General features: G+C 32.5%; 2 protein-coding genes across 3 annotated transcripts in view; one reads left to right on the top strand and one right to left on the bottom strand.

The window, feature by feature from the left end:
• The window catches only part of Ms (neuropeptide receptor myosuppressin), a 90,998-nt gene extending 76,878 nt beyond the window's left edge, over positions 1–14,120 (top strand). Inside the window, exons 2-3 of the mRNA XM_088223665.1 lie at positions 10,803–10,995; positions 13,464–14,120. Coding sequence (XP_088079791.1) covers positions 10,806–10,995; positions 13,464–13,570 — 297 coding nt within the window. The 5' untranslated portion in view covers positions 10,803–10,805 and the 3' untranslated portion in view covers positions 13,571–14,120. The remainder of the gene's footprint in view (positions 1–10,802; positions 10,996–13,463) is intronic.
• Positions 14,121–18,631: 4,511 nt separating this feature from the next.
• Positions 18,632–20,942, bottom strand: part of mor (SWI/SNF- related protein mor) — a 44,957-nt gene continuing 42,646 nt past the window's right edge. For both annotated transcript variants that reach the window (XM_088223694.1, XM_088223695.1), the window contains exons 17-18: positions 19,531–19,722; positions 18,632–18,922 (exon numbers count right to left, since the gene is read on the bottom strand). In XM_088223694.1, coding sequence (XP_088079820.1) covers positions 18,741–18,922; positions 19,531–19,722 — 374 coding nt within the window. In that variant the 3' untranslated portion in view covers positions 18,632–18,740. The remainder of the gene's footprint in view (positions 18,923–19,530; positions 19,723–20,942) is intronic.

Below are 20,942 nucleotides of genomic sequence, written 5' to 3'. Positions count from 1 at the left end.
CATTTCTAAATAGGTAGATATGTATAGGTATACGTATAGCACTGAAAAGTTCCGTGAAGAAAGCCCCTTTTGATGATGCAGTAACTATTTAAAACAACGTTAATGGAACGCAGTAACGTGACTTGAAGGCCTAAAACAAAGCCAAAAATGAGATGAAAACGTATCTGCATATTAGTATATTATTGAACGGGTTAATAAAAACAGAAAAATACTACATTATAATAACTGTCCTTTTTAGTGTGTGTCTATCTTATTTTTAATGGTTTATTTTATTTGGAAAATCAACAGTTCTACATACATATTTATAGTAAACAAACAGATTTAGTGTATAAACTCAAAACAAATAACTGATTTCCAAAAAGTATTCAAAGTTAGTAAAGAAAATATATTACATATCAAATAAACTACTAATACTACTGTTGGACATGGGGGTGCTTCATGACATACTTAGTGGACGCCTTGATAGTCCGGCTCTTTTGTCGGAGTTATCAGTTATCGTCCCCGGCTACCGCACCCATCACACGTCGAGCTCTCTATTTCATGTGCCAGCAGTTCGTACGAACTATGCCCAGAACTCTCCACTTATACGTTTTGTTAGTGAATATAATTTGAACTTTCCCCTTATTGATCCATTTGATTGTAAAATAATAACATTTAAAATGCGCATCTTAAAACATACTTTTTTGTCTTATACTTAGTTTCAATAATAAAGTCTTATTTTATCTTATCTTATTTTATTTTATTTTATTATATTTTATCTCTAATTCTTAATATTTTTAATATATTTGTATTTTCGACACTTGACACTTGTGCAATATTTACACACATGTCCACTCTCATTCCAATATAACACCCACTTACCCACCCTCTCACTCACTTACACTCACACAAACACACTAGTATGTATTGTACGTGTATTTAATGTATTTCTGTGGATATCTGTCATTGGTTTTATTCTCTGTATATTTTATTTGTTGTATTTTTGTTACATATATTACTGTTGATATCCCCAATAAATAAAAAAATATAAAAAAATACATTTAAGTTTATACATATAAAAATGTTATTTTCATGTACTCGTAAACATTTTTCAATGATCAAAGATTTTTTAAATATTTTTTTTAAGAACCGTAAGTTATTATAAATTGGGCGGGATTAGGACAAGAATGCTTGAAGAGAGGATAAGGATGGGAAGGGAGATGTACATATTTATTATTATAATGTTTTCCATGACAAAACATAGAAATAAAGCGGCCTCCGTGGTGTAGTGCTCAAGACGCTTGACTCACGCACGGAAGGTTACGTGGGACATTATATAATTATAATATTACTAAAACATTTAGCACAAAATTGTTTTTTTGTATAAATGGCCATCGCATTTCAAGTACTAGTATATAAGAGCTGCCCTAACAATAAATGTCTTCATATGTAGAACATTTTATTTAAATTTATATCAGCACAACAGAACGGATGATTTATCAGTCAACTTAAAAGTATATACATAGTAAAATAATATTTCCAATATAAAATAATATTGACAACCTCTTGTCAATGATAGGTACTCTTATATGAACGTTACAAGCTTCAAATAGTTATAAGTCAAAGGCACGATATAATCATATGTGCCTTTATTTTTAAACTTCAAATTGTAAAAAAAATATGAAATGTTTAGTCAAATGTATTCCATATTTGCATATTCTCTTTCATATAAACTTTTGTACAGTGATCTATCATTTCTTTCATTTTGTACTATACTAGAGTACGTGGCTATATTTCGTTTTATTCAAATAGTGCTTAGTAGGATAATAAAGTGTCTATTTATACATCATTGGTTGGCAGAGATATTATAAGCATATTTAGCACCCAGTATCATTCATGAAATTCCTTTTTGACGTTTTTTTTTTTTTATTATAAAAGAAATATTTGCGTTCTTATAACTTACGCAAATATTTAATTTTGAGAGCCATTTTCAACGAGTTGTAAATAACCCACTATTGGAAAATAGGGATCAAGTTGGGGTAGAGTGGGATTCGAACCACGGACCTTTGATCCGTGAGTCCGAGACACTAGCCACGGGGCCACAACCCGATTCAAATCCCGATCTTTTTGACGTTAATTGAACCATTTTATATCTACGCATGTAGAACATACTTTACCGACCAGAAAAGCCAACGCACGCCCGCGCCCCTAGCCGTGAGACCACAACCCGAGTCTAATTGTTTACTGGACCCCTTTATATAAAACATCAAAGGAAAACGAGAAAACCGAGAAAATTGACGCCCCTGCGTGCTAATGCTGCGAAAATTGATTTGATCTCATGCAGGGTATGTTTATATATTGTAGAGGTATGTGTACCTGTCTTATTCGACGAAATAAACATCTCCAGATTTTTATTACGTGGAAACTTTTTTGATTGCGTCTTGCGTCAATCTGTTTGAATCGATTTGAAATTTGTCAACCTTAAGTAATCACGTTATGTTTGTAATCATTTTGCAGCTAAATATATATTTATTTTATTGATCCAAAATTTTCTCAGTATATTTTGTATTATAATTCGTTTATTTTCTAAATTATTTTTGTGTTAGTATGTAAGAGATACTAAGGTTAAAAATGTTTATTTTTGACATTGAGAATTTCATGAAGTACATACACACAAACAAATCAAATTTCACAGAAGAGCAAAAAGAAGAATAAAAACCTTATTTGTGGGACACTGGGTTTATGCATTTGATCAAATGGGTTTTTAAGTTATGTCATATTTATTTTTACACTCAATCAAAGAAAAAAAGGAAACGCATACTTCTACTGTATTTTCTTGAAATTACCAAAACGATCCCACGGGAGCAACCGTCGCATTTTGACCGATTTTTTTTCAGCCGTGACAGAAAATATTTTATTTTATTGAACTTATTCGGGAGAAAAAAAACGCATTAATATCATGCAAACCGACAAAATGCAATGAACCCGCTTAAGGCAAGTACCGTTCACATATTAATTAATTAATTGAATCACTTTACATAAGTTTATAAATCTTTATTATATCAAGGTTTTTATTTATATTTATATTTTGGCAAGGTATTTTCGTTTATAAACTATTTGTTATATATTTTTACAGTCGTCGAATTTTGTGTTATTTTTTGTATTTTCTTTAATGCATTTTAATCTATATGTTGAGGAGAGAATAAGATCTAAATATGTTATCGTTACTACTGATGAACTGTGATTATTCAGTTCAGTCGGATTTAAATATAATATGTATAATCATACCTTTTTTTTTTATTACAAGTGAAGTGAAAGTGGTTATAATTCCTACCTAACTTTTCATCAAATTTGTCATTTTTTTAATAAAAATATTAGCGTTCTTGTGATTTACCCAATTATCAAGTTGTGGTAGAGCGGGGTTTGACACTCGGACCTCTTATCCGTGAGTTCACAACACTACCTCGGGTCACAACCGGTTTTAACCCAGGCCACAAACCAATACAAATAAGATACAAATTAACTTTTTTTTCCAAAATAAACAGAAAAAATCATTTTATTAGTCATTCGCTTTAAATTTGATAAGAATGTATCATACCTAGGTAACTAAATTAAATATTTATATTTAACCAACAAAGTTGTATTGCCTTAATTAGTAGTCACTTTGATGATTAAAGCTGTAATTAATTATTCTTGTTTTTCGTTCCTTTGTCTACCGATATTTGTATAGTCGTAAAGAAATGAATGTTAACTTGTAATATTTCGTGATCGGTTTTTAAAAATCTTGTTCTAGGATCTGGAAAATTCATCCTTCCTTTTTCGGCACCTGGTGGTGCATAAAACACTGCATTTAAATACGTGGCGTACCTTTATCATTTATTATGTGAGGTGAGCTGATCCTTACGCTTTAGACGCTAGTCCAAGGATCATCCAATATTGCAGCGAAAAAACAACCTTTATTAATATATCGTGTTGACTACGTAAGGAATCGAAGCCGGAATCTCAAATATGGTAGTCAAATGCGCCAACCACTACACCACGAGGCGAATCAATATCCACTCGATTTCCTTGTTCAGGATTTTCAGCTGAAAGTAGAGCCATCGCATCGAGTCAACAACACTTGTCCAGAATTCTGGTTCCATTTCAGACACAGAACATATATTTTTTTATGTTTTTTTTTTTATACAATTTTTATATGAATTTAATACCCTTATTTACATTAACGTTTCTCATTACGTAAAAGAAAAAGCAATTCTTGTGTACATAATGGGAAGTGATGCCTAACAATAATTGGAATATTTTATTTTTAATTATTAGTATTTTCAGGATATTATAAATTGCAAAAAAATGGGTTTTTAATCACTGCTACGCAAAAAAGAATTATAAATATAACTTTTCACTTCTTTCTTAAATATGTTGTTTTCCTGACTGCACTTTTTATTTCCATTGTTCATTTCATGAAAGAAAAATATTTTTCTGTAAGTATAATGATGTTGTGCACTAGTTGTTTTTAATTTTGGAAATAAGATGTTGCCACCTGTTCTAGGTGGCGTACTTACGTTTTGTGACGTAGAAACACTACTATTTTTTTTGTTTTTATAAATTTAAAGCAAAAAATTCCTTTTATAGAACGATTTCAACAATTGAACAGTGGGAAAAGTAGACAGTTTTTTTTATTTAAAAAATTCTGTTTTTCACCCAAATGCAAGACACCAAAGTTCAATCTCAATCCAGCTAAATATTTCACCAATGGCAGATCTGTGGATGCGTGAAATGATCTGCCTCAACAAACAGTCACTACACCGTATTTTTATGCTTTCAAAATCGAATTGGACATATACATAAACACACAAATACATCTGTGCATATTTCGGAAGTTGGAAAACTTATTTCTTCACTTAGTAGGTATTTGTAATTATTCTATTCAATTTCAATTCAATTCAATCCATTTATTTAAAAATAACATATTCATTACAAACATACATTCAATATGTACATATTATAAAAATTCATGAAAGAGACTCATGTCAAAGTAGTAAGAAAATCCTGCTCCGGAAAACCCCTTCGGATACATGGAACAGATCAATATCCAGAACGATGTTGTTCAGCATAGCGGTAACACTTCCAACAGGCATAACCATCGGCAGGTTGATCCTGTATATCGGAATATGAAACAATATTATATAATGCTGACGCTGTCTTAGGTAATAATCAGGAACATACAAACCAATGTTCATCATAATCTCAGGATTATCGACTATACCGCGCAACAATCAAACAGTCAAATACACATTCCTTCTAGTCTCTTAAACTGTTGTAGCCGAGCATACCCTGGAAAAACTCGGTCGGGTAGAGCCAAAGATAATACCCGCACTCTCTCGTGTAGAGATATCTCAGAAACTTGTTTTGGATTTTCTATATTATAAGAGAGTACTTCAGTTCATGTTGCCCTTTATTATAATACTTATTTCTATTATGCAAGTAGATATTTTGCCATTTGCGGCATTTACCCATATTTATGGAGATGTTCTAGAAAAAATCATATAAACGGCTCGATGGGAGCCTCTCTGCGTCCAGGAGGATGAATAATAATAAGGAGATAGGTCCGCCATTCCATTTAGTTGAGGTCCTGTGTTCGATTCCTACCAGGGTGAATGTTAAATGATTATTTAAAGGTTTGTTTAAACTGCAATATTTAAATTGACCTAAGATCGGGTTGTGGTCCAGTGGCTAGTGTCTCGGACTCACGGACCAAAGTTCCGTGATTCGAATCCCACTTTACTCCAAATTGATTCCATTTTCTAATAGAGAGTTATTTACAACTCGTTAAAATTGGCCCTCAAAATTAAATATTTGGCCACCGTACGGGCTGGGCGTGAAATATAGTTCCTCCCCAACCGTAGCTTATAATCTTATAATAAATCTGAAAATAAGTTGTTATATGTTAGAAAACAATGAGTTTATGTTTATAAATCATTAGTGTGTAGTAGTGTAGTCATGTTTCAACAAACAGTGGAAAAAAGAAGACTATTTATTTAATAGCATTGTTTTATACTTTATTCTTAACAAAATATGTGACAAATAGTGAACAATGGAAACTTACAAAAATAGTGCGTCTGTAACCTTAAAATCATAAAATTTTATATGAATCCTTTAAAACCGTTTAAGAATGCATCAGTTTTTGACGCGAAAGTACCTAAATTTTGCTATTTAGAACACTACACCCATAATTAAAAAATTACAACAGTGCTACTAAAAGTGAACTGACATTTATTGATAAATACATAATATTTCAAATATCTGCCTTCTAATAATATACAAAATTATAAATCAAACCGCTTATACACGCGTTTGTGTAATATTCATGTAAAGAAGTGAATTTGAACAGGAATGTTGCGTCTCATAAAACGAAATAATACGGACCAAAATGGACACCAAGTCGTTGGAACAATAGGCGTAATCCTGGGGTCTACACACGTGCGTTTCCAGAAATTCTCCAGCAGCCTAGTGGACCACATGGTGACGATATCTACCTACTGTCTACAAAAGATTCTCTTCGGACATCTGTCTCCCTTTGTTAACCATGGAGTTGATACAGTGCTTTATTTATTTAGTTTTTTATTGCTTACTTCTTGGTATGAACACTTGACCAATTTACTACTATACTCTATTTTTTATAGATTTATTGATATTGTTTTAACTTTGCTGGAATTCCTCTCATCCATGCGCTTTGTAGCTGCACGATGATTGGTTATCTAGCTTTCATATTTCAACTTTAAAATACCTTAATTTTGTAAACGGGGTCTAGAATTCCAATCGTCTATGCGCTTAGTAGCAGCAAGGCGTGTTGTAATCTTACTCCTTTTTACTATTCATATTATTATTATTTTGTAATACACTAAATTTATTTGTCAATTTTTAAAATGTGTAAATGGGGGCTAAATTTCTAACTGTCTATGCGCTCTGTAGCTGCAAGACGTCCTGTAATCTAGCTCCTATCTATTATAATTTTTGATTGATCTTAATTGAAAACGAGGAACTAGAATCCCAACCGTCCATGCGCTCTGTAGCTGCAAGACGTACTGGGATATTTATTAATTGTACAGCGCCCTTGAGGTGATTTTCACAAAAATGGCGCTTTATAAATTATCCAACTATATATATAAATCATAAGAACGCAAATATTTCTTTACTAATAAAAAAAAGTGACGCTGCATTTGGTTTACAAATGCAATGTCTTATGCACCACTGAGTGTTCTCATCGATCTTAGTTTTTTAAAGTATCTAATATTGTCAATATAAAGGTAAAAAGTTCATAATATTGGATTTTCTAAATTCATTATATCTAGTGTAATCCACTTTCCGATGGAAGGTTAAACCCCCCTAAACCTTCCCCCTTATGTACGTCCTTGGGAACTGATAGAAACGCATACAAATATTTCAACACACACACCTCGTCAGTTTGTGTACCTATAGTCAGTATGTAGTATATGTATATGTAGTCAATTCGCGTTTTTTTATTATTCGCGCATGACTTAATGCTGTTTTTGAGGGTTAAAACTTAGGATAATTTTCGTACTCAACAGGTGGATATAATAAACGTTTCTAAACGGGGAAGACGAAATAAATTATTGTTTAATATTTCAAAATGCTCAGTTATGTCTTTCACCAGGGCCCACAAAACGCTTTTTTCCTGCTATAGAATGAATGATTAGAATCTTATGCGGACTTCGAAGGTTAAAGATCTTTTGTGAGTTCCCTGATATTTCATGATCAGATCGAAACAGTTAGTAGTAGTTCGTTGAAGATGTTAGGATTCGTATTGCGTACTGCTAGGGTTTTTGGTAATACACGAGTACTGAGAATTCTTCGTAACTCGTTGGTGCGAGGTAGATTCGAGAGTGGCTCGATGATTTGGGGAACGTGTGGGTTGAAGTACGCTCTTATGGTGGAGAGGGTCCAGAAGAAATTTCTTAGGTTTCTCTACATGAGGGAGTGCGGATATTATCCATGGCGTTATCTCATTGAGTTCCTCGAGGGTATGCTCGGTTACAGCAGTTTGAAGACCAGAAGGAATGTGTATTTAACTACGCACTTCTTTCGATTGTTGCACAGTATTATTGACAACCCTGAAATTATGCGGAGCATTAGCTTTTATGTTCCGGATAATTAGCTTAGACAGCGTCAGCATAGACTTTTTCACATTCCAATATACAGGACTAACCTGCCAATCGTTAGGCCTGTTGGAAAGGCTATCTTTATGTTGAAAAATATTTCTTTGGACATTGACATTTTTCACGGCTCTGAGGGAGTTTTTCGTCACAAGATTCTCTTACTTTTTTAACACATTATTATCTGGATATTATGAATACTTATGTGTTATTTTTATATAAATCTAATTTTACCTTTTTATTTTCATTATTTCTATATGTATAAATTATGATATTCCATTTTGTAATGTACATATATATGAATAAATAAAATTGAATAAATTGAAATTAAAAAATGTTATGGACTGCTGGTTTTACTTTTAAATATTATAAAAAATGCAGTCCGGGATTCCACGTAATGCCTGCAACGTGCCTACCTTATTACCGCGAAGGCAGAAATGACGTTAAATTATAATAATTTCGTTGATATTTGTGTAACCATGGTAGTTAAATCCCTTAACTTCACGATAAATAAATTAACGCAAAATACTTATGTGTATGCTGCTTTGGGGATGAAAGGGTTTACATTACTTTCAATTAAAGTGTTGTAAATAATGAGCGTAGGTCTATAAATACACATTCAGTTCAGAAAAAAGTTTTTTTTATTAGTGATAGTTTTTAATTTTTCAAAATGTAATCTGTAATTGTTTTTCAAGTAAAATTATTGTTAATGTAGGCTAAGTGTAAATAATTAATGTAATGTATAAGAACCTGCTGACGAGTTGTATGTATGCAACTCAGCAGGACTTTAATTTAAGAATTTTTTTGTAAATATTTTTGAAAAATAAATAAATAAAAAAATAAAAAAAGTATGAAATTTTTTATGAAACGGTTATTAATAATGTCGAAATTTTGTATGAATAAGGATTAGGGATTTTACCTACACAGGTATCATTCATATGAACTGCCTTGAAATCGTAAACGAAATATTTCAATGCGTATTTTTATATTATTAATATTTAAAGCATTCACTTTGTGGTATAACATTCAACTAAACGTTATTAAATATTTGCATATAACCACTGGCTGACTTTTTTATATCCACCGGTTTCGAGACGTACCGACTATGTAACAACTACGTAACAACTAACAACTATGGTGAATGTGTACATTTCATTCCTGGAAATTAAAGCCAGATTTGTTTTATTATTTTTTAACCCAAGTTAATTTATGCAGCGTGTGTATTTTTAATAAAATTGCAACTATTTTATCGTACCATTAATTTTCGGTTTTAAAATTATTATGGATACCTATAAGGATAATCCTTCATTCAGTGTGTAGACGTATCGCGGTACATGCATAAAAAATATAAGATACATTTATTCAAACAAAACTCGAATTAAGATTGTAGTCACTAGAGGCAATCAACGAAACCCGGGCACTCAGTTACAAAGAGACAGTGATAAGAGATTTTTCTACTCCAAAATGAAAATATTTGAATAAAATTTTCGCTTGCTTTCATCAGCGTCGCATTTGTTAGATAAATGGTACCGATCACGATAACTGACTAAATTTCATTCAAATACACGGATTTCCATGTGGAAAATTCAAGTTAATTATATCCATTACATCAGTAAATTTATCACCGTCTAGTACCTACGGGTAGGTATATAGCCTCATTTTGAGGCCGTCAAGTCCCAAGTAGTTTTATTAACGTATTTATTTACAGTTAATGTCCTGAGTTTTCAGGAGAAGTGTACAAGTTTGGATTTCGTCTAAGGGAAGAGACCATTGCAGGAGACTGCTGCGAGACATTGCATAGACTTAACATTTCTTGTATACCCACGAACAGGCCATGCCTTTGTGGGATTTTTTGTTTACTATTTTTACTGTTAATATGTATTTCATTGCTGTGTAATTATCCCTTTATTTTTTTAATACTCTGTTTTACCTCTTATATATATTGTAAAATATATATAGTACCTACTATTAAGCGTGACGTCCAGATATTTATGTAATAATTTTATTCGTAGTATTCTTTAATATTATACATACTTCCACTTTCTAACACAGGGCTCTAGGCTTCATAGAGTTAAGATACGTTATTATTGTTTGTAATATGTATCTTTACATGAATAAATAAATAAAAAAATAAATAAAATAATGTTGTGCACACATTGATAAAATTTGTAAAAATTATTACAATTAAAAAAATAAACCAAACACAGCACAAATTACGTACACAATACAATATATGTTCAATACAAATTTTTAACCAGATAGTAATGAAGATAGGTAAAGATGATATTGTTTTTGTTTGTGTTGTTATTGTTTTGTGTGTTTGGAGAATGCAGTGTGGTATGTGTGTTATGTGTGTAATGTGAGTAGATTTAGTTTGTATTAAAAAAGCTAAATTTATTATTAATAATATTAATAAGACTCAGTTTCCGTTTGTAGCGGAGTCCAAATCGTATATCTCATATTTTGAAATTCTGATTGCTCTTACTAATGGAAAATTTTGAGCGGCTCTGCATTTGTGGTGTTCAATATGTAGTGTCGAATGCGAAGAAGGGGAGTATCAAAATTTATTTCAGGCGGCAAATCGACACGATCGATCCGATAAACAAAATTTGAAATACCTAACTTTATTTTATGATGTTCATTGATTTGCAGAAAATGCAGTGGCCCGTGATGATGATACTGTCGTGCGTGTGCTTGGGCGCGCTGGGCGGCCCCGCGCCGCACTGCACGCCCGCCGCCATGGAGGGGGACCCGCGCATGGCGCGCGTGTGCGGCGCCCTCAACACCTTCCTCGAGCTGTACGCGGAGGCCAGCGACCGGGCGGGATCCGCGCCCGAGTACCCAGGTACAGCGACTCGTTGTTAGCGCAGACCTAGTTATGTACACTGCCGGGCGTGCTCTTGGCCGCGCTGGGCGGCCTGCGGTCACTGGCTGGTTAAACCTGAAAACCGTTATGGCTGAATTCATATTTAATATTTCTTTATTATTTATAAATCTTACAGACGACGTACGTTACCGTTTGCAGAAGAGATGCCATGAATATTCGGCTATTCGGCTACTTTTACAATATTCGGTATTCGACCGAATTCCAAATCCTAAAAAAAACGCACGTATCACTCAAAAATGTATCAATTTTAATCACAAATGATTGGTTAATTTATTTCAAATCTATCAGTGGTAAATTGTGATGAATGAAAACATTTTTTTCATTATTTGTTGGTAGCAAACGATTGCGCTTTTCCTCATAAATACTACCTCGCGAGATCTTGTTGTTACACAACAAACACACAGACAGTTTATTAGTTCACTACAAATCTCACAATATTTTCTAATGGGCGATTTTTTTTATTAAATGGTTTCCATGATGTACGATAAATAAATAATTACTAATAATTATTACTAAAAAGGACTATTAGTAACAAATAACGCGTGTCGCGACATGATCTACTCGCAAATAAAACAAATACGCCCGCCCCGCCAATGAGAAACCTGTCAGGCGCGAAATGCGCACATTTTTCGCCGAGCATTCGGCGCTGCGGCCGAGAGCGTGGCCGAATATTCGGTATTCGGCCAAATAACTTTTTGTGGCATATCTAGTTTGCAATATTATTCTTGTTCTTGTAGATGGGGGTCAGTGCTAAATAAGCTCTTGACGTCACTGCGACCCGAGTAGATATTATTATATTGTGACGGATCTCCATTAGTTAGTTCTCGCCCTACAAACCTAGGTCTTTGAAGAGCCTAGCTGCTGAATAGAGGGCGTGTGTTCTCATATTGTAACCAGAGATAATAGTACTATAACAAGTTATTGTAACTGGAAACATAATATAAATCATGTAAATGAATGCCTCGACACGGGTTGTGCCCAGTGAAGTGTTCATATAGAAAAGAAAAAATATAAGTAGTTTGTGAAAATTATTTATTATATATGAATAAATATTGCTTAATCTCCTCCTCCAAGCCCTTTAAGAAATAGGCTATCAGGTAAAGGGCGAGTGCTCTCACATCCTGGGGTTTAACTGATGATCCACCTAGGAAGCGGCTTCTTTTGCAATATAAAGCATGATATTCACGTAGAATGTGTTCAGGTACTTCATCATCTACACTGCAGAACCAACATCTAGAAATTTCAGAAAGGGTTAATCTAACCAGGTAAAGGGCTGGAGTGATAAACCCTCACTTGATTTCGGCGGAGTTTCATTGGGTCGAAAGCTAACCTTTGCAACTACCAAATAAAATTTAATTGCGCATTTCAATTTTTTTTCAATTTATTTTTACTTATTTGTACGTATTGTGTTCACATAATGATCAACAAACAATATCTTAACTTAAAAATTGTATTATTTATTGTTTCAGCATTAACTTTGTGGAAAAACATTTTGAATTTATTTAAAATGAAATACAAGATACTACATAAAAAACCTGAAAATAGTTGTGTTATATATATTTTTTTGTTTTTTTTTTTTATTTTAAGTTTTACATAACACTTTTTTATATGAATACCTCACTGGGCACAACCCGTGTCGAGGCATTCATGTACATGATTTAATATATACTTATGGTGTCTAAAAAATATACATAAAATAATACATATTTATACTTAAATCCACAGATATATACATAAATAATAGTAAGAAAAAAATAAGAAAAGAAGAAAAAGAAAACAAAATTATGTTATTAGTACAGCTCACATACTTAACTACTGTGCAGACATTAGGTCAAGTAATAAGCTACTGTGAGTTTCCGGTGGCCCAACATCCGCATAAATGCCAAATATAAGAGTATATGACATATATTCATCGAGACACTGTGTGGATACAAATACAAAACATGAAATGCAAAAATGATTTTATATAAACAAGTCTACCGCTTTGGTGGGGTGACCATCTCGAGACAGTTCTCGGGACCCAAATCAACTAGCCATTATTTAAAACTCTTATGAGGTAAAAATTACAAAGTGTTTCATTTTAAATAAATTAAAAATTATATTTATTATCCTAATGTCTCATGTATTGTTTCTGAACCATAATAAATATATAAATTGGTATGGTACTGACCAGTTACTTTTTGCAAGAGCATCATGCTATGCTTCCAGCTCATGAACTATTTGCAGTATACATAAATTAAGAAATACATATTGTAAAAGTAAATGTAGGTACTGCTCAATTTTTTTTTAATGACTCAATAATAGTGCACACAGAAGTAAATGATATGAAGGGAAAAAGAAAAAAATGTTTAAATAGTCTTCAAATTAAGTACTGCTGTTTCTCACACATCAATTTCATTTATAAAGATTTTATTTGTCTATTTCAGCACCACAAGCTCTCGCCCTGAACCATGACTACCCTGAATACCTGAATTCCGGAATGAAGAGGCAAGATGTCGTCCATAACTTCCTGAGGTTTGGTCGCCGGCGTTAAGGACCCAAGGCACAAAAACTAAGCTCTCCGGCCACGCTCTACTTACATTAAATAACTTTAAATTTGTTCAAACAGTACTTAAGAATATTTATATTTCTCACTTTAGGTTAATCGTCCATTTCTTGTCTTCGACTTAGTTACATTTTTACCATAATTACATATTTTGAGACGTCATAGTATTAAACAAAGTGTCACAGGACACTGATCTCAGGATGTACTAAAATTGTACGAAATAAGATAGTTAACAAGTATAATATCAAACAGTATTATTATATTTATTGTTTTATAGGTCCAGAATACCTGATTTAAGTTTCATTTGTGTTATTTCTATTGTTTTGAACCTGCCAAACTAGATTAAACGCAATGTGAGAAAATAGATAAATCCATTAGTACTATCAGGTGTACTACTTACATATAAATGTAAGTAGACAGGGAGTTGAATCCAGTCCTTGCCTACAAAAATTAGGACAAACTCAAAATATTATTGATATAAATGTAACTTATATTTCCAAAGTTACAAATATTGTTAAATTCAGCAGAATTAACAAAATACCAAATTACAAATTACAAAACATACTTTAATTAAGGAACATAAAAATGCTATTTTATCTCCCTATTATATTATATAACTGTTACCATCTTTCTGTAGACGTAGATAAAATTTTACTTCTATTAAATTAATGTGTATATAAAGAAAATATTTAAGTATATAAATTATTATATTATATCATAATATTTTAAAGCTTATTTGAATTAAGTTCCTAATTTGCATAGTGATTATAAGTTTATAGATTATCTAAAATATAATATGCTGAGTCAGTAATTATTTCTATGATCTTGATCAGACCTCAATATTGTTTCTATACATTTAATTATGTTATGTGATGGCTATATGTTATTTATATAATGAATAAATATGAAAGACGACTATTTTGTTTTATTTATTGTTTATAAATCATATTATAATTCAGCTGAGGCGAGACATAATTAAAGTGAACTGTTAAAACTGGGTCGTGTTCCCATGATAGTAACGCGTATTCACTAATAACACTGGTCAACATGATATTTGTCTCACAAGTACCAATAGGTGCACTTAATGCCGTTTTTTATCTTCTTTTAAAATATGTATTCGGAATTTCTCTATCTCCCACAGAATTTCATCAAAGCCATGGACAATACTCCTGGTGTCATGTACCTCAAGCAGAAGTTTCCTAAAATTAAAGAGGAAATATTTGTAGGACCACAATACGATCACTAATGCATGGTGAAATTTTTGAGGAACTATCAAATCACTGAAGAATGCAGCTTGACAAGCATTCAAAACTGTTACTCACAGTTTCTAGGTAAGTCAGAATGTTCGAATATCATGCAGTTAAGAGTGGAAAAGTATTCAAATGTTTGAAATTATAAATACCTATACAAAAAGAAAAAAAAAATTCTCAGTGTAATCAGAGGTCCAAGTTCGAACCCCACACTAACACAACTTGATTTTTGTATTGTAGTACATATCGAATTATTTATAACTCTTCAAATATGGGTCAAAAAATTTATTTTTTTTAAAGTGATAATTGAGGACTTTTTTTCCTCATATTAATGAAATTATTAATAAAGCTTTGAAATGTTTAGGTTTTATATTAAGAACAGTAGAATATGTTAATTCATTCAAAATGTTGTTAATTGCATTACTTAGTTAAATCTAGTACTTGTCTAAAAGGATTTGGACATGCTGAATTATTTATGTTCCACCCCTCACATTAACTTTACATCCAAGTTTCGTAAGTAAAAAATTAAATGAAATTTTTACTAATTTAAAAAAATATGTCTTAGTTTTTACTCACCCTGAGTCAATTCATTGTGGAACTAAAAATTACATCGTTTTGTTTATTTACATGTGTATGTATTTTCCATTTTAAAATTAAAATCTGTTAAAGGGATTTTTTTTTTAAATGTATAAATATTAAATAAAACAAAAAATGCATAATCAGCGTGTATATTATACAAAATAATTGTAGTACATAACACAAAATTATCTATAAACATTAAGGAACTTCACTATCAAGAATAATTATACATTTCTTAAAGATTATTCCAATTATTATAAAGTCATTAATATTTATTCCAACCTAAACCATGGGACACACATACCAAATTAAATTTACTGTAAAATAATACTTTTTTCACATTCTTTTATTTCTACATTTGATTTTTAACAGAGATCTCCAACAAGATCATTTGAATGAAAATAATCTAATGCATTCAATTATTATATTCATTCAAACAAACTAATTAGAATTTGTTATACTGAGATAGTGAAAATAGCCATTTTATTGTGTTAACAAATTATGTAATTCAATAGGATGCAAATGGACCAATAATAGATGGTACAAAACAGTAAACTCAATCCAACTTAACCGAATGAGTTCATTCTATTGAAAATAGACTAATTAGAGATAGACAAATTGCTGCAACTGTATGCCGAATGCAATAAACCAATCAAAGATAGACAAATCACTGCAACTTCATACCGAATGAAATGATTTGGATTATCATTCGATTCCTAATCATTTGATTACTATTTATTTGAATAATCTCATAATGAATTTTTAAAACAAATTGATTTAGTTTACTAACTAATACTGCCATCCAAAAAGGCATTTATGGGTTCATATTTTAACAGAATGTAAGTGCTCGTATAAAAAAAAATACATTAGAAAATTCACAAATCAAATCAAATTTACAGTGACATAAATAATTAATTATTTTGATCAATAAAACACATTTAAACTATATATATATATATTATTCTTACAAGTCACTGGAATCGTTATATATTCTTATTTATTAACAAACAAAAAAATACTAAGATGTCAAACATAAAACAAAATTTAAGGAAAATCACAATAAAAGAACATGTTTTTATGACAGCGTTTAATTTTATATAATCATGTAGTATAATAACTACTTGATTCAGTCAAAATACATAAATTAAATTCCAGAAAAGGTGAATATTTAATAATATGGAATAATGTTTAAAAATCATAATAAACTTATTTCTGTAAAATGCAATTACTTCATGTTTTATTATGCATTGCCAAAGATAAATGAAGTTGTACAAATATCAACCTTCAAGTTTACAATAATATAAGTATCAAACTTGATTGTTCAATTATTATAAAACATTTCTACTTTAATCTTAATACGAAAAAGGTATGCCTAATTATATTTACAAGAAGAAATATTAAACAGTTATGTTTTAAACCACCCGACTAATAACTCCACAATTAAACACCCCAATATATGGAGAATAAATATTTCCCACTACATAATCCGATACCATGGACTGTATATAAAATAACGGTTAAGAGATTCAATGCAAATATTTCGATAACAATAAAAAGAATATCTCGTAACTAGAACAAACTATAAAAAGTCAGAGTTCAGAAAAAATCGTAACATACCATCATTTTCCTAGTACATTTTTTAAAATTAATAATTTGATATAATTACACAGTAGAACTCTGTTTACCTGAACTCCAGTCTTTCGGATTGCCAAATATCCGGATCATTATCAGGAAATAAAAAATAAAGGAGATGATAATGTATTATATAATAACAAATAAAAAAAGGGCACTGGCGACCAGCACGCCAGCAATAAATACCATTAACCTTGCATGTAAGTTTTTAATGTGATTCCAATTCGCTGTTTTGCGTTTTCTTTCAGAATAAGCCTTAATTTAATGGTTAAAAATAAGAAAGTCTACGAGTGTATCCTATGTGAAAGAAGTCTAGTGACTAGAAATAAATCAAATTTGTAGGGTCTTAAACGGGAAAATAAATGTCTGTTCCATGGAGCTAAATTTACAACACGATTTCCGTGTATTCAACCTTTATTATGTTAGTGGCGAATATTAAAAAAAATGCAATATATTGAAACCATGTTAAAAATAAAACAATAAATAAATCAATGATGTGTAATTAAATAGACATGTTAATATTGCGAAGAAAATGGTATTTCAATTTGTGGGTAATAGCCTTCCGTGCCTTCATTCTCTAACGGACATTTTTGTAAATATAATCCATTTTCGGAGTAAGTACATAACTAGTTATATTTCCCAGCTTAGAGCATAGACCATCGGACCATTTTGCCAATACCGTTTTTTTTTCAATATTACAATTTCAAATATCGGAAACCTGGTATTTTGATATTTTCTAGATACTTTTGCTAAATATTTATTAAATGCTTAAAAATCATAATCGTTTTTGCTTCATCATATTCAGTTGTCGGGTTAAATCATTGTAAAAGATGGAAATAAAAGTGTTTCAAAGTATATCAACGATAATTATTTCAATTCACTGCCTATTTTTGAGGTCTTCAACTTCAATCTAAGCTTAGGTAGGTACGTATATTTTAAATGCAACCATACATTTCTCAAAACAACTCACTATGCTGTTTTTGACAAATTCAACAGAACATAAAATAAGTAAAAAAAAATAATACAAAAATTAGAATGAAAATAAAACAATAAAAAGCAAGTCTGTACACACTAAATAAAATCGAAATGAAGAAAATATTCAGCGTGCTGTTGGCAGGCTAGTAGTTATGTTAAACTAAAACAATTAGGAAGCTACTGTCGCAACTGACGTTAATGACAGAGTTTGGTTGAACGAAATCAGCATTCTGATTTCTGATTGGTTGAATGAGTGGAATATATATGCATATTGGGTGACAAAGAATCACGTTTGATGTTTGAAACATTAAATCTCAATATCAGTGTTTTCAATATCGCATTTTTGGTCTGATATTCCGGTTTTTAAATGTTATCAAAAACCGGTATATATGCTCTATCCCAGCGAGTATCATATCTATGGTATCGAAATATACAAAAATAATATGAACTAAAGAAATATGTACATCTTTGTCTTACATGAATGATTGCATGTTTATCGTAATTTGCTATAGGTCTTTTTTTAAATTGTTGAGATCTTAGATTTGTCTACGATAGGAGTAACAGGTCTATTTATTATACTTCAGTGAAATAAATCACTTAGCTTTTTCAATGATTGGTATTTCAACAGTTTTGTTGACTTTGATGACGGTGGGGTTCGAAGAATCGCGGGTATTGTTGGATATGTGGGAAATTGTGGTTTGCAGTATAGAGGGGGCGGAGTCTCATGCGGCAGGCTGGGGGGCGGGAGGGGCGGGGCCTGAGGCAGTGGGGTGAGGGGGCGGCGCGCTCGGCTCGGCCAATCGCTGCTGAGCGTGGTGCCGGGCACGGAATTCCGCGGCCTTCAATTGTTCCAAGTGGAATTGTTGACGCTCTGTAATCAACTGCTGCCTCTGGTATTCCAAACCTACAAAGAAAAAATAAAGTATCTGTACGTAGTAAATGAATACATGCTTGGGTACTTGCATCAGTTGTCTGAACTGAACTCTTGTCTGTCTGCGGTGTTTTTATCCCACCGAAGGGAGGCGGAAACAGCAGGAGCAAGAGGCACATATCTCCGTTGCGCAACACATTATTATCAAGTTTCTCACTCGGAAAGGTGTTCAGTTTGTTCAACAACTCTTCGAAGATGACAGGCATTTGACAATTGCTGAAATCGGATATGCTGCATACTACTGCAATGTATTAAACAAGGTGAGACTGGCATATCATCAAAAACGACAGGATTCAGCGATGAGAGAAGTGATTCTTCTACAAGGCAATATGCTCGTCCCCATACAGAGGCCTAGACACAAGGAAAATTGTGGTAACTCAGGTGGAAAGCACTGGAACATCCTTCCTACAGGCCCGCATTCCATGTTTTTGGCCCCCTAAAGGAATCTCTAGGGTTTAACGATGACGCAGGGATGGAAGATGGAAGCGAACGACCAACTCCATTTTGCTTGTTTTTTTTGTTTTAATGTCAAATATACAATGGAATATTTACATTTCTATACATTAGATTATCGATCTTACCTTCCCGTTCCCTCTCCATAGTAGTCTCCAACTCCTCGAAGTGGCGCAATTTGATCTCCAACTTCTTCATCTGCGTCTCCACCAACAGCGCCACCAGCGACTTGATCTTCCTCTCCTCCACAGCGGCGAGGTGTTTAGCCTTCACCGCCGCCGCCGCCAGAGCTGCAGCGGCTGCCGCTTGCACTTTACCTTCTGGAAACAACAATGGTAAAAATTCTTGCACATCTCTTTTTTAAATACATATAAAAGGATCTAGAAAATAAGTTCTGTTTGTATGTCTTGCCACCGCAGCGCTGTGATGGCAGTTTAGAACATGCGTGGTACTTACCTTGACCTATTGAGAAAGAGTTGACGCCGTTATGAGTCAACTGACAGCTGTGTACGCTTTGAGGTGCTCGTTTGAAATGCTAAATAAAATGAAAAATCCCGCAACCTAAGGGAAGGTGTGTAATTCATTTCCTTAATACAAAGAACATTAAACCAGTCCACATTTATCAACATATCTGTGAGGTGTATGGAATACATGTGATAGGTGATTCAACGGTAAGGAGATGGGTGAGAAGTTCAACGAAGGTAGTGATGATGTTTACGATGGCGAACAAAGTGGGCGGCTCCTTTTATAAAGAGGGCAGCATCCTTTCATGAAGAGCAAATGAGGAAGTTCAGTGGATTGTTAATAGACTATTAAACTAAGCCAAGATTTTTTTTTTTAATTTTTATATATCGTGTTATCAGCGCTATGATTTTTTAAAGTTTTGTACTTCTGGACTAACTACGCATGTGACGTCAGAGGTTCTCTGCCGCTTATTCTCCGTCAGTTCTGCCAATTGGTCCGTTTACGGTAAGCAAACCGGATATTTTTCACAGCTCTTTTATCATTGGTCGATTCATATGAACTAGTGACGTCGTTCAAAGTAGTTCGTTTTTATTTAAATTATTTTTAATAATTTTTTTATACATTTTCAAGAAACTTAGCAGTACAATTTAATGCTCTAATTTTTAACGCGCGCAAGGAAATGTTTTTTGTATCCAATTTCCCATAGGGCGGAAGTTCTTAATTATCACAATTGGCGCCCAACGTGAGGCGCAAAATACAAAAGTTTATGCTGCGCTATAACTAGTGCCCACAAAATGGTGGGAGTTATGTAGAAAAATTGTTTAAAGCCTAAACATTTTTTCACAATATTTTTTTTTATCTGAATATGTACTCGTTTTCTATAACCTGTTAAACGGAACATACTATCTGGATATACCTCGTATATATTCAATACTTTTCTACATCATTCCCCCTTCCACACCCAGTGGCGCATAAGGCACTGCAACCTATCAAGAATCGAGCTCAGGACCTCAAGAATGAAGAATGGGGAGAGAATGCGCTAACCACTTTAAAACGAGACTGACTTATCTCCACT

Source organism: Micrasema longulum, unplaced genomic scaffold (assembly GCF_059751315.1).
Source record: "Micrasema longulum isolate JH-2025_06_02 unplaced genomic scaffold, ASM5975131v1 h1tg000248l, whole genome shotgun sequence".
Lineage (NCBI taxonomy): Eukaryota > Metazoa > Arthropoda > Insecta > Trichoptera > Brachycentridae > Micrasema > Micrasema longulum.
The sequence above is the reverse complement of the archived record's forward strand: the minus strand, read 5'-3'. Positions and strand labels throughout refer to the sequence as shown.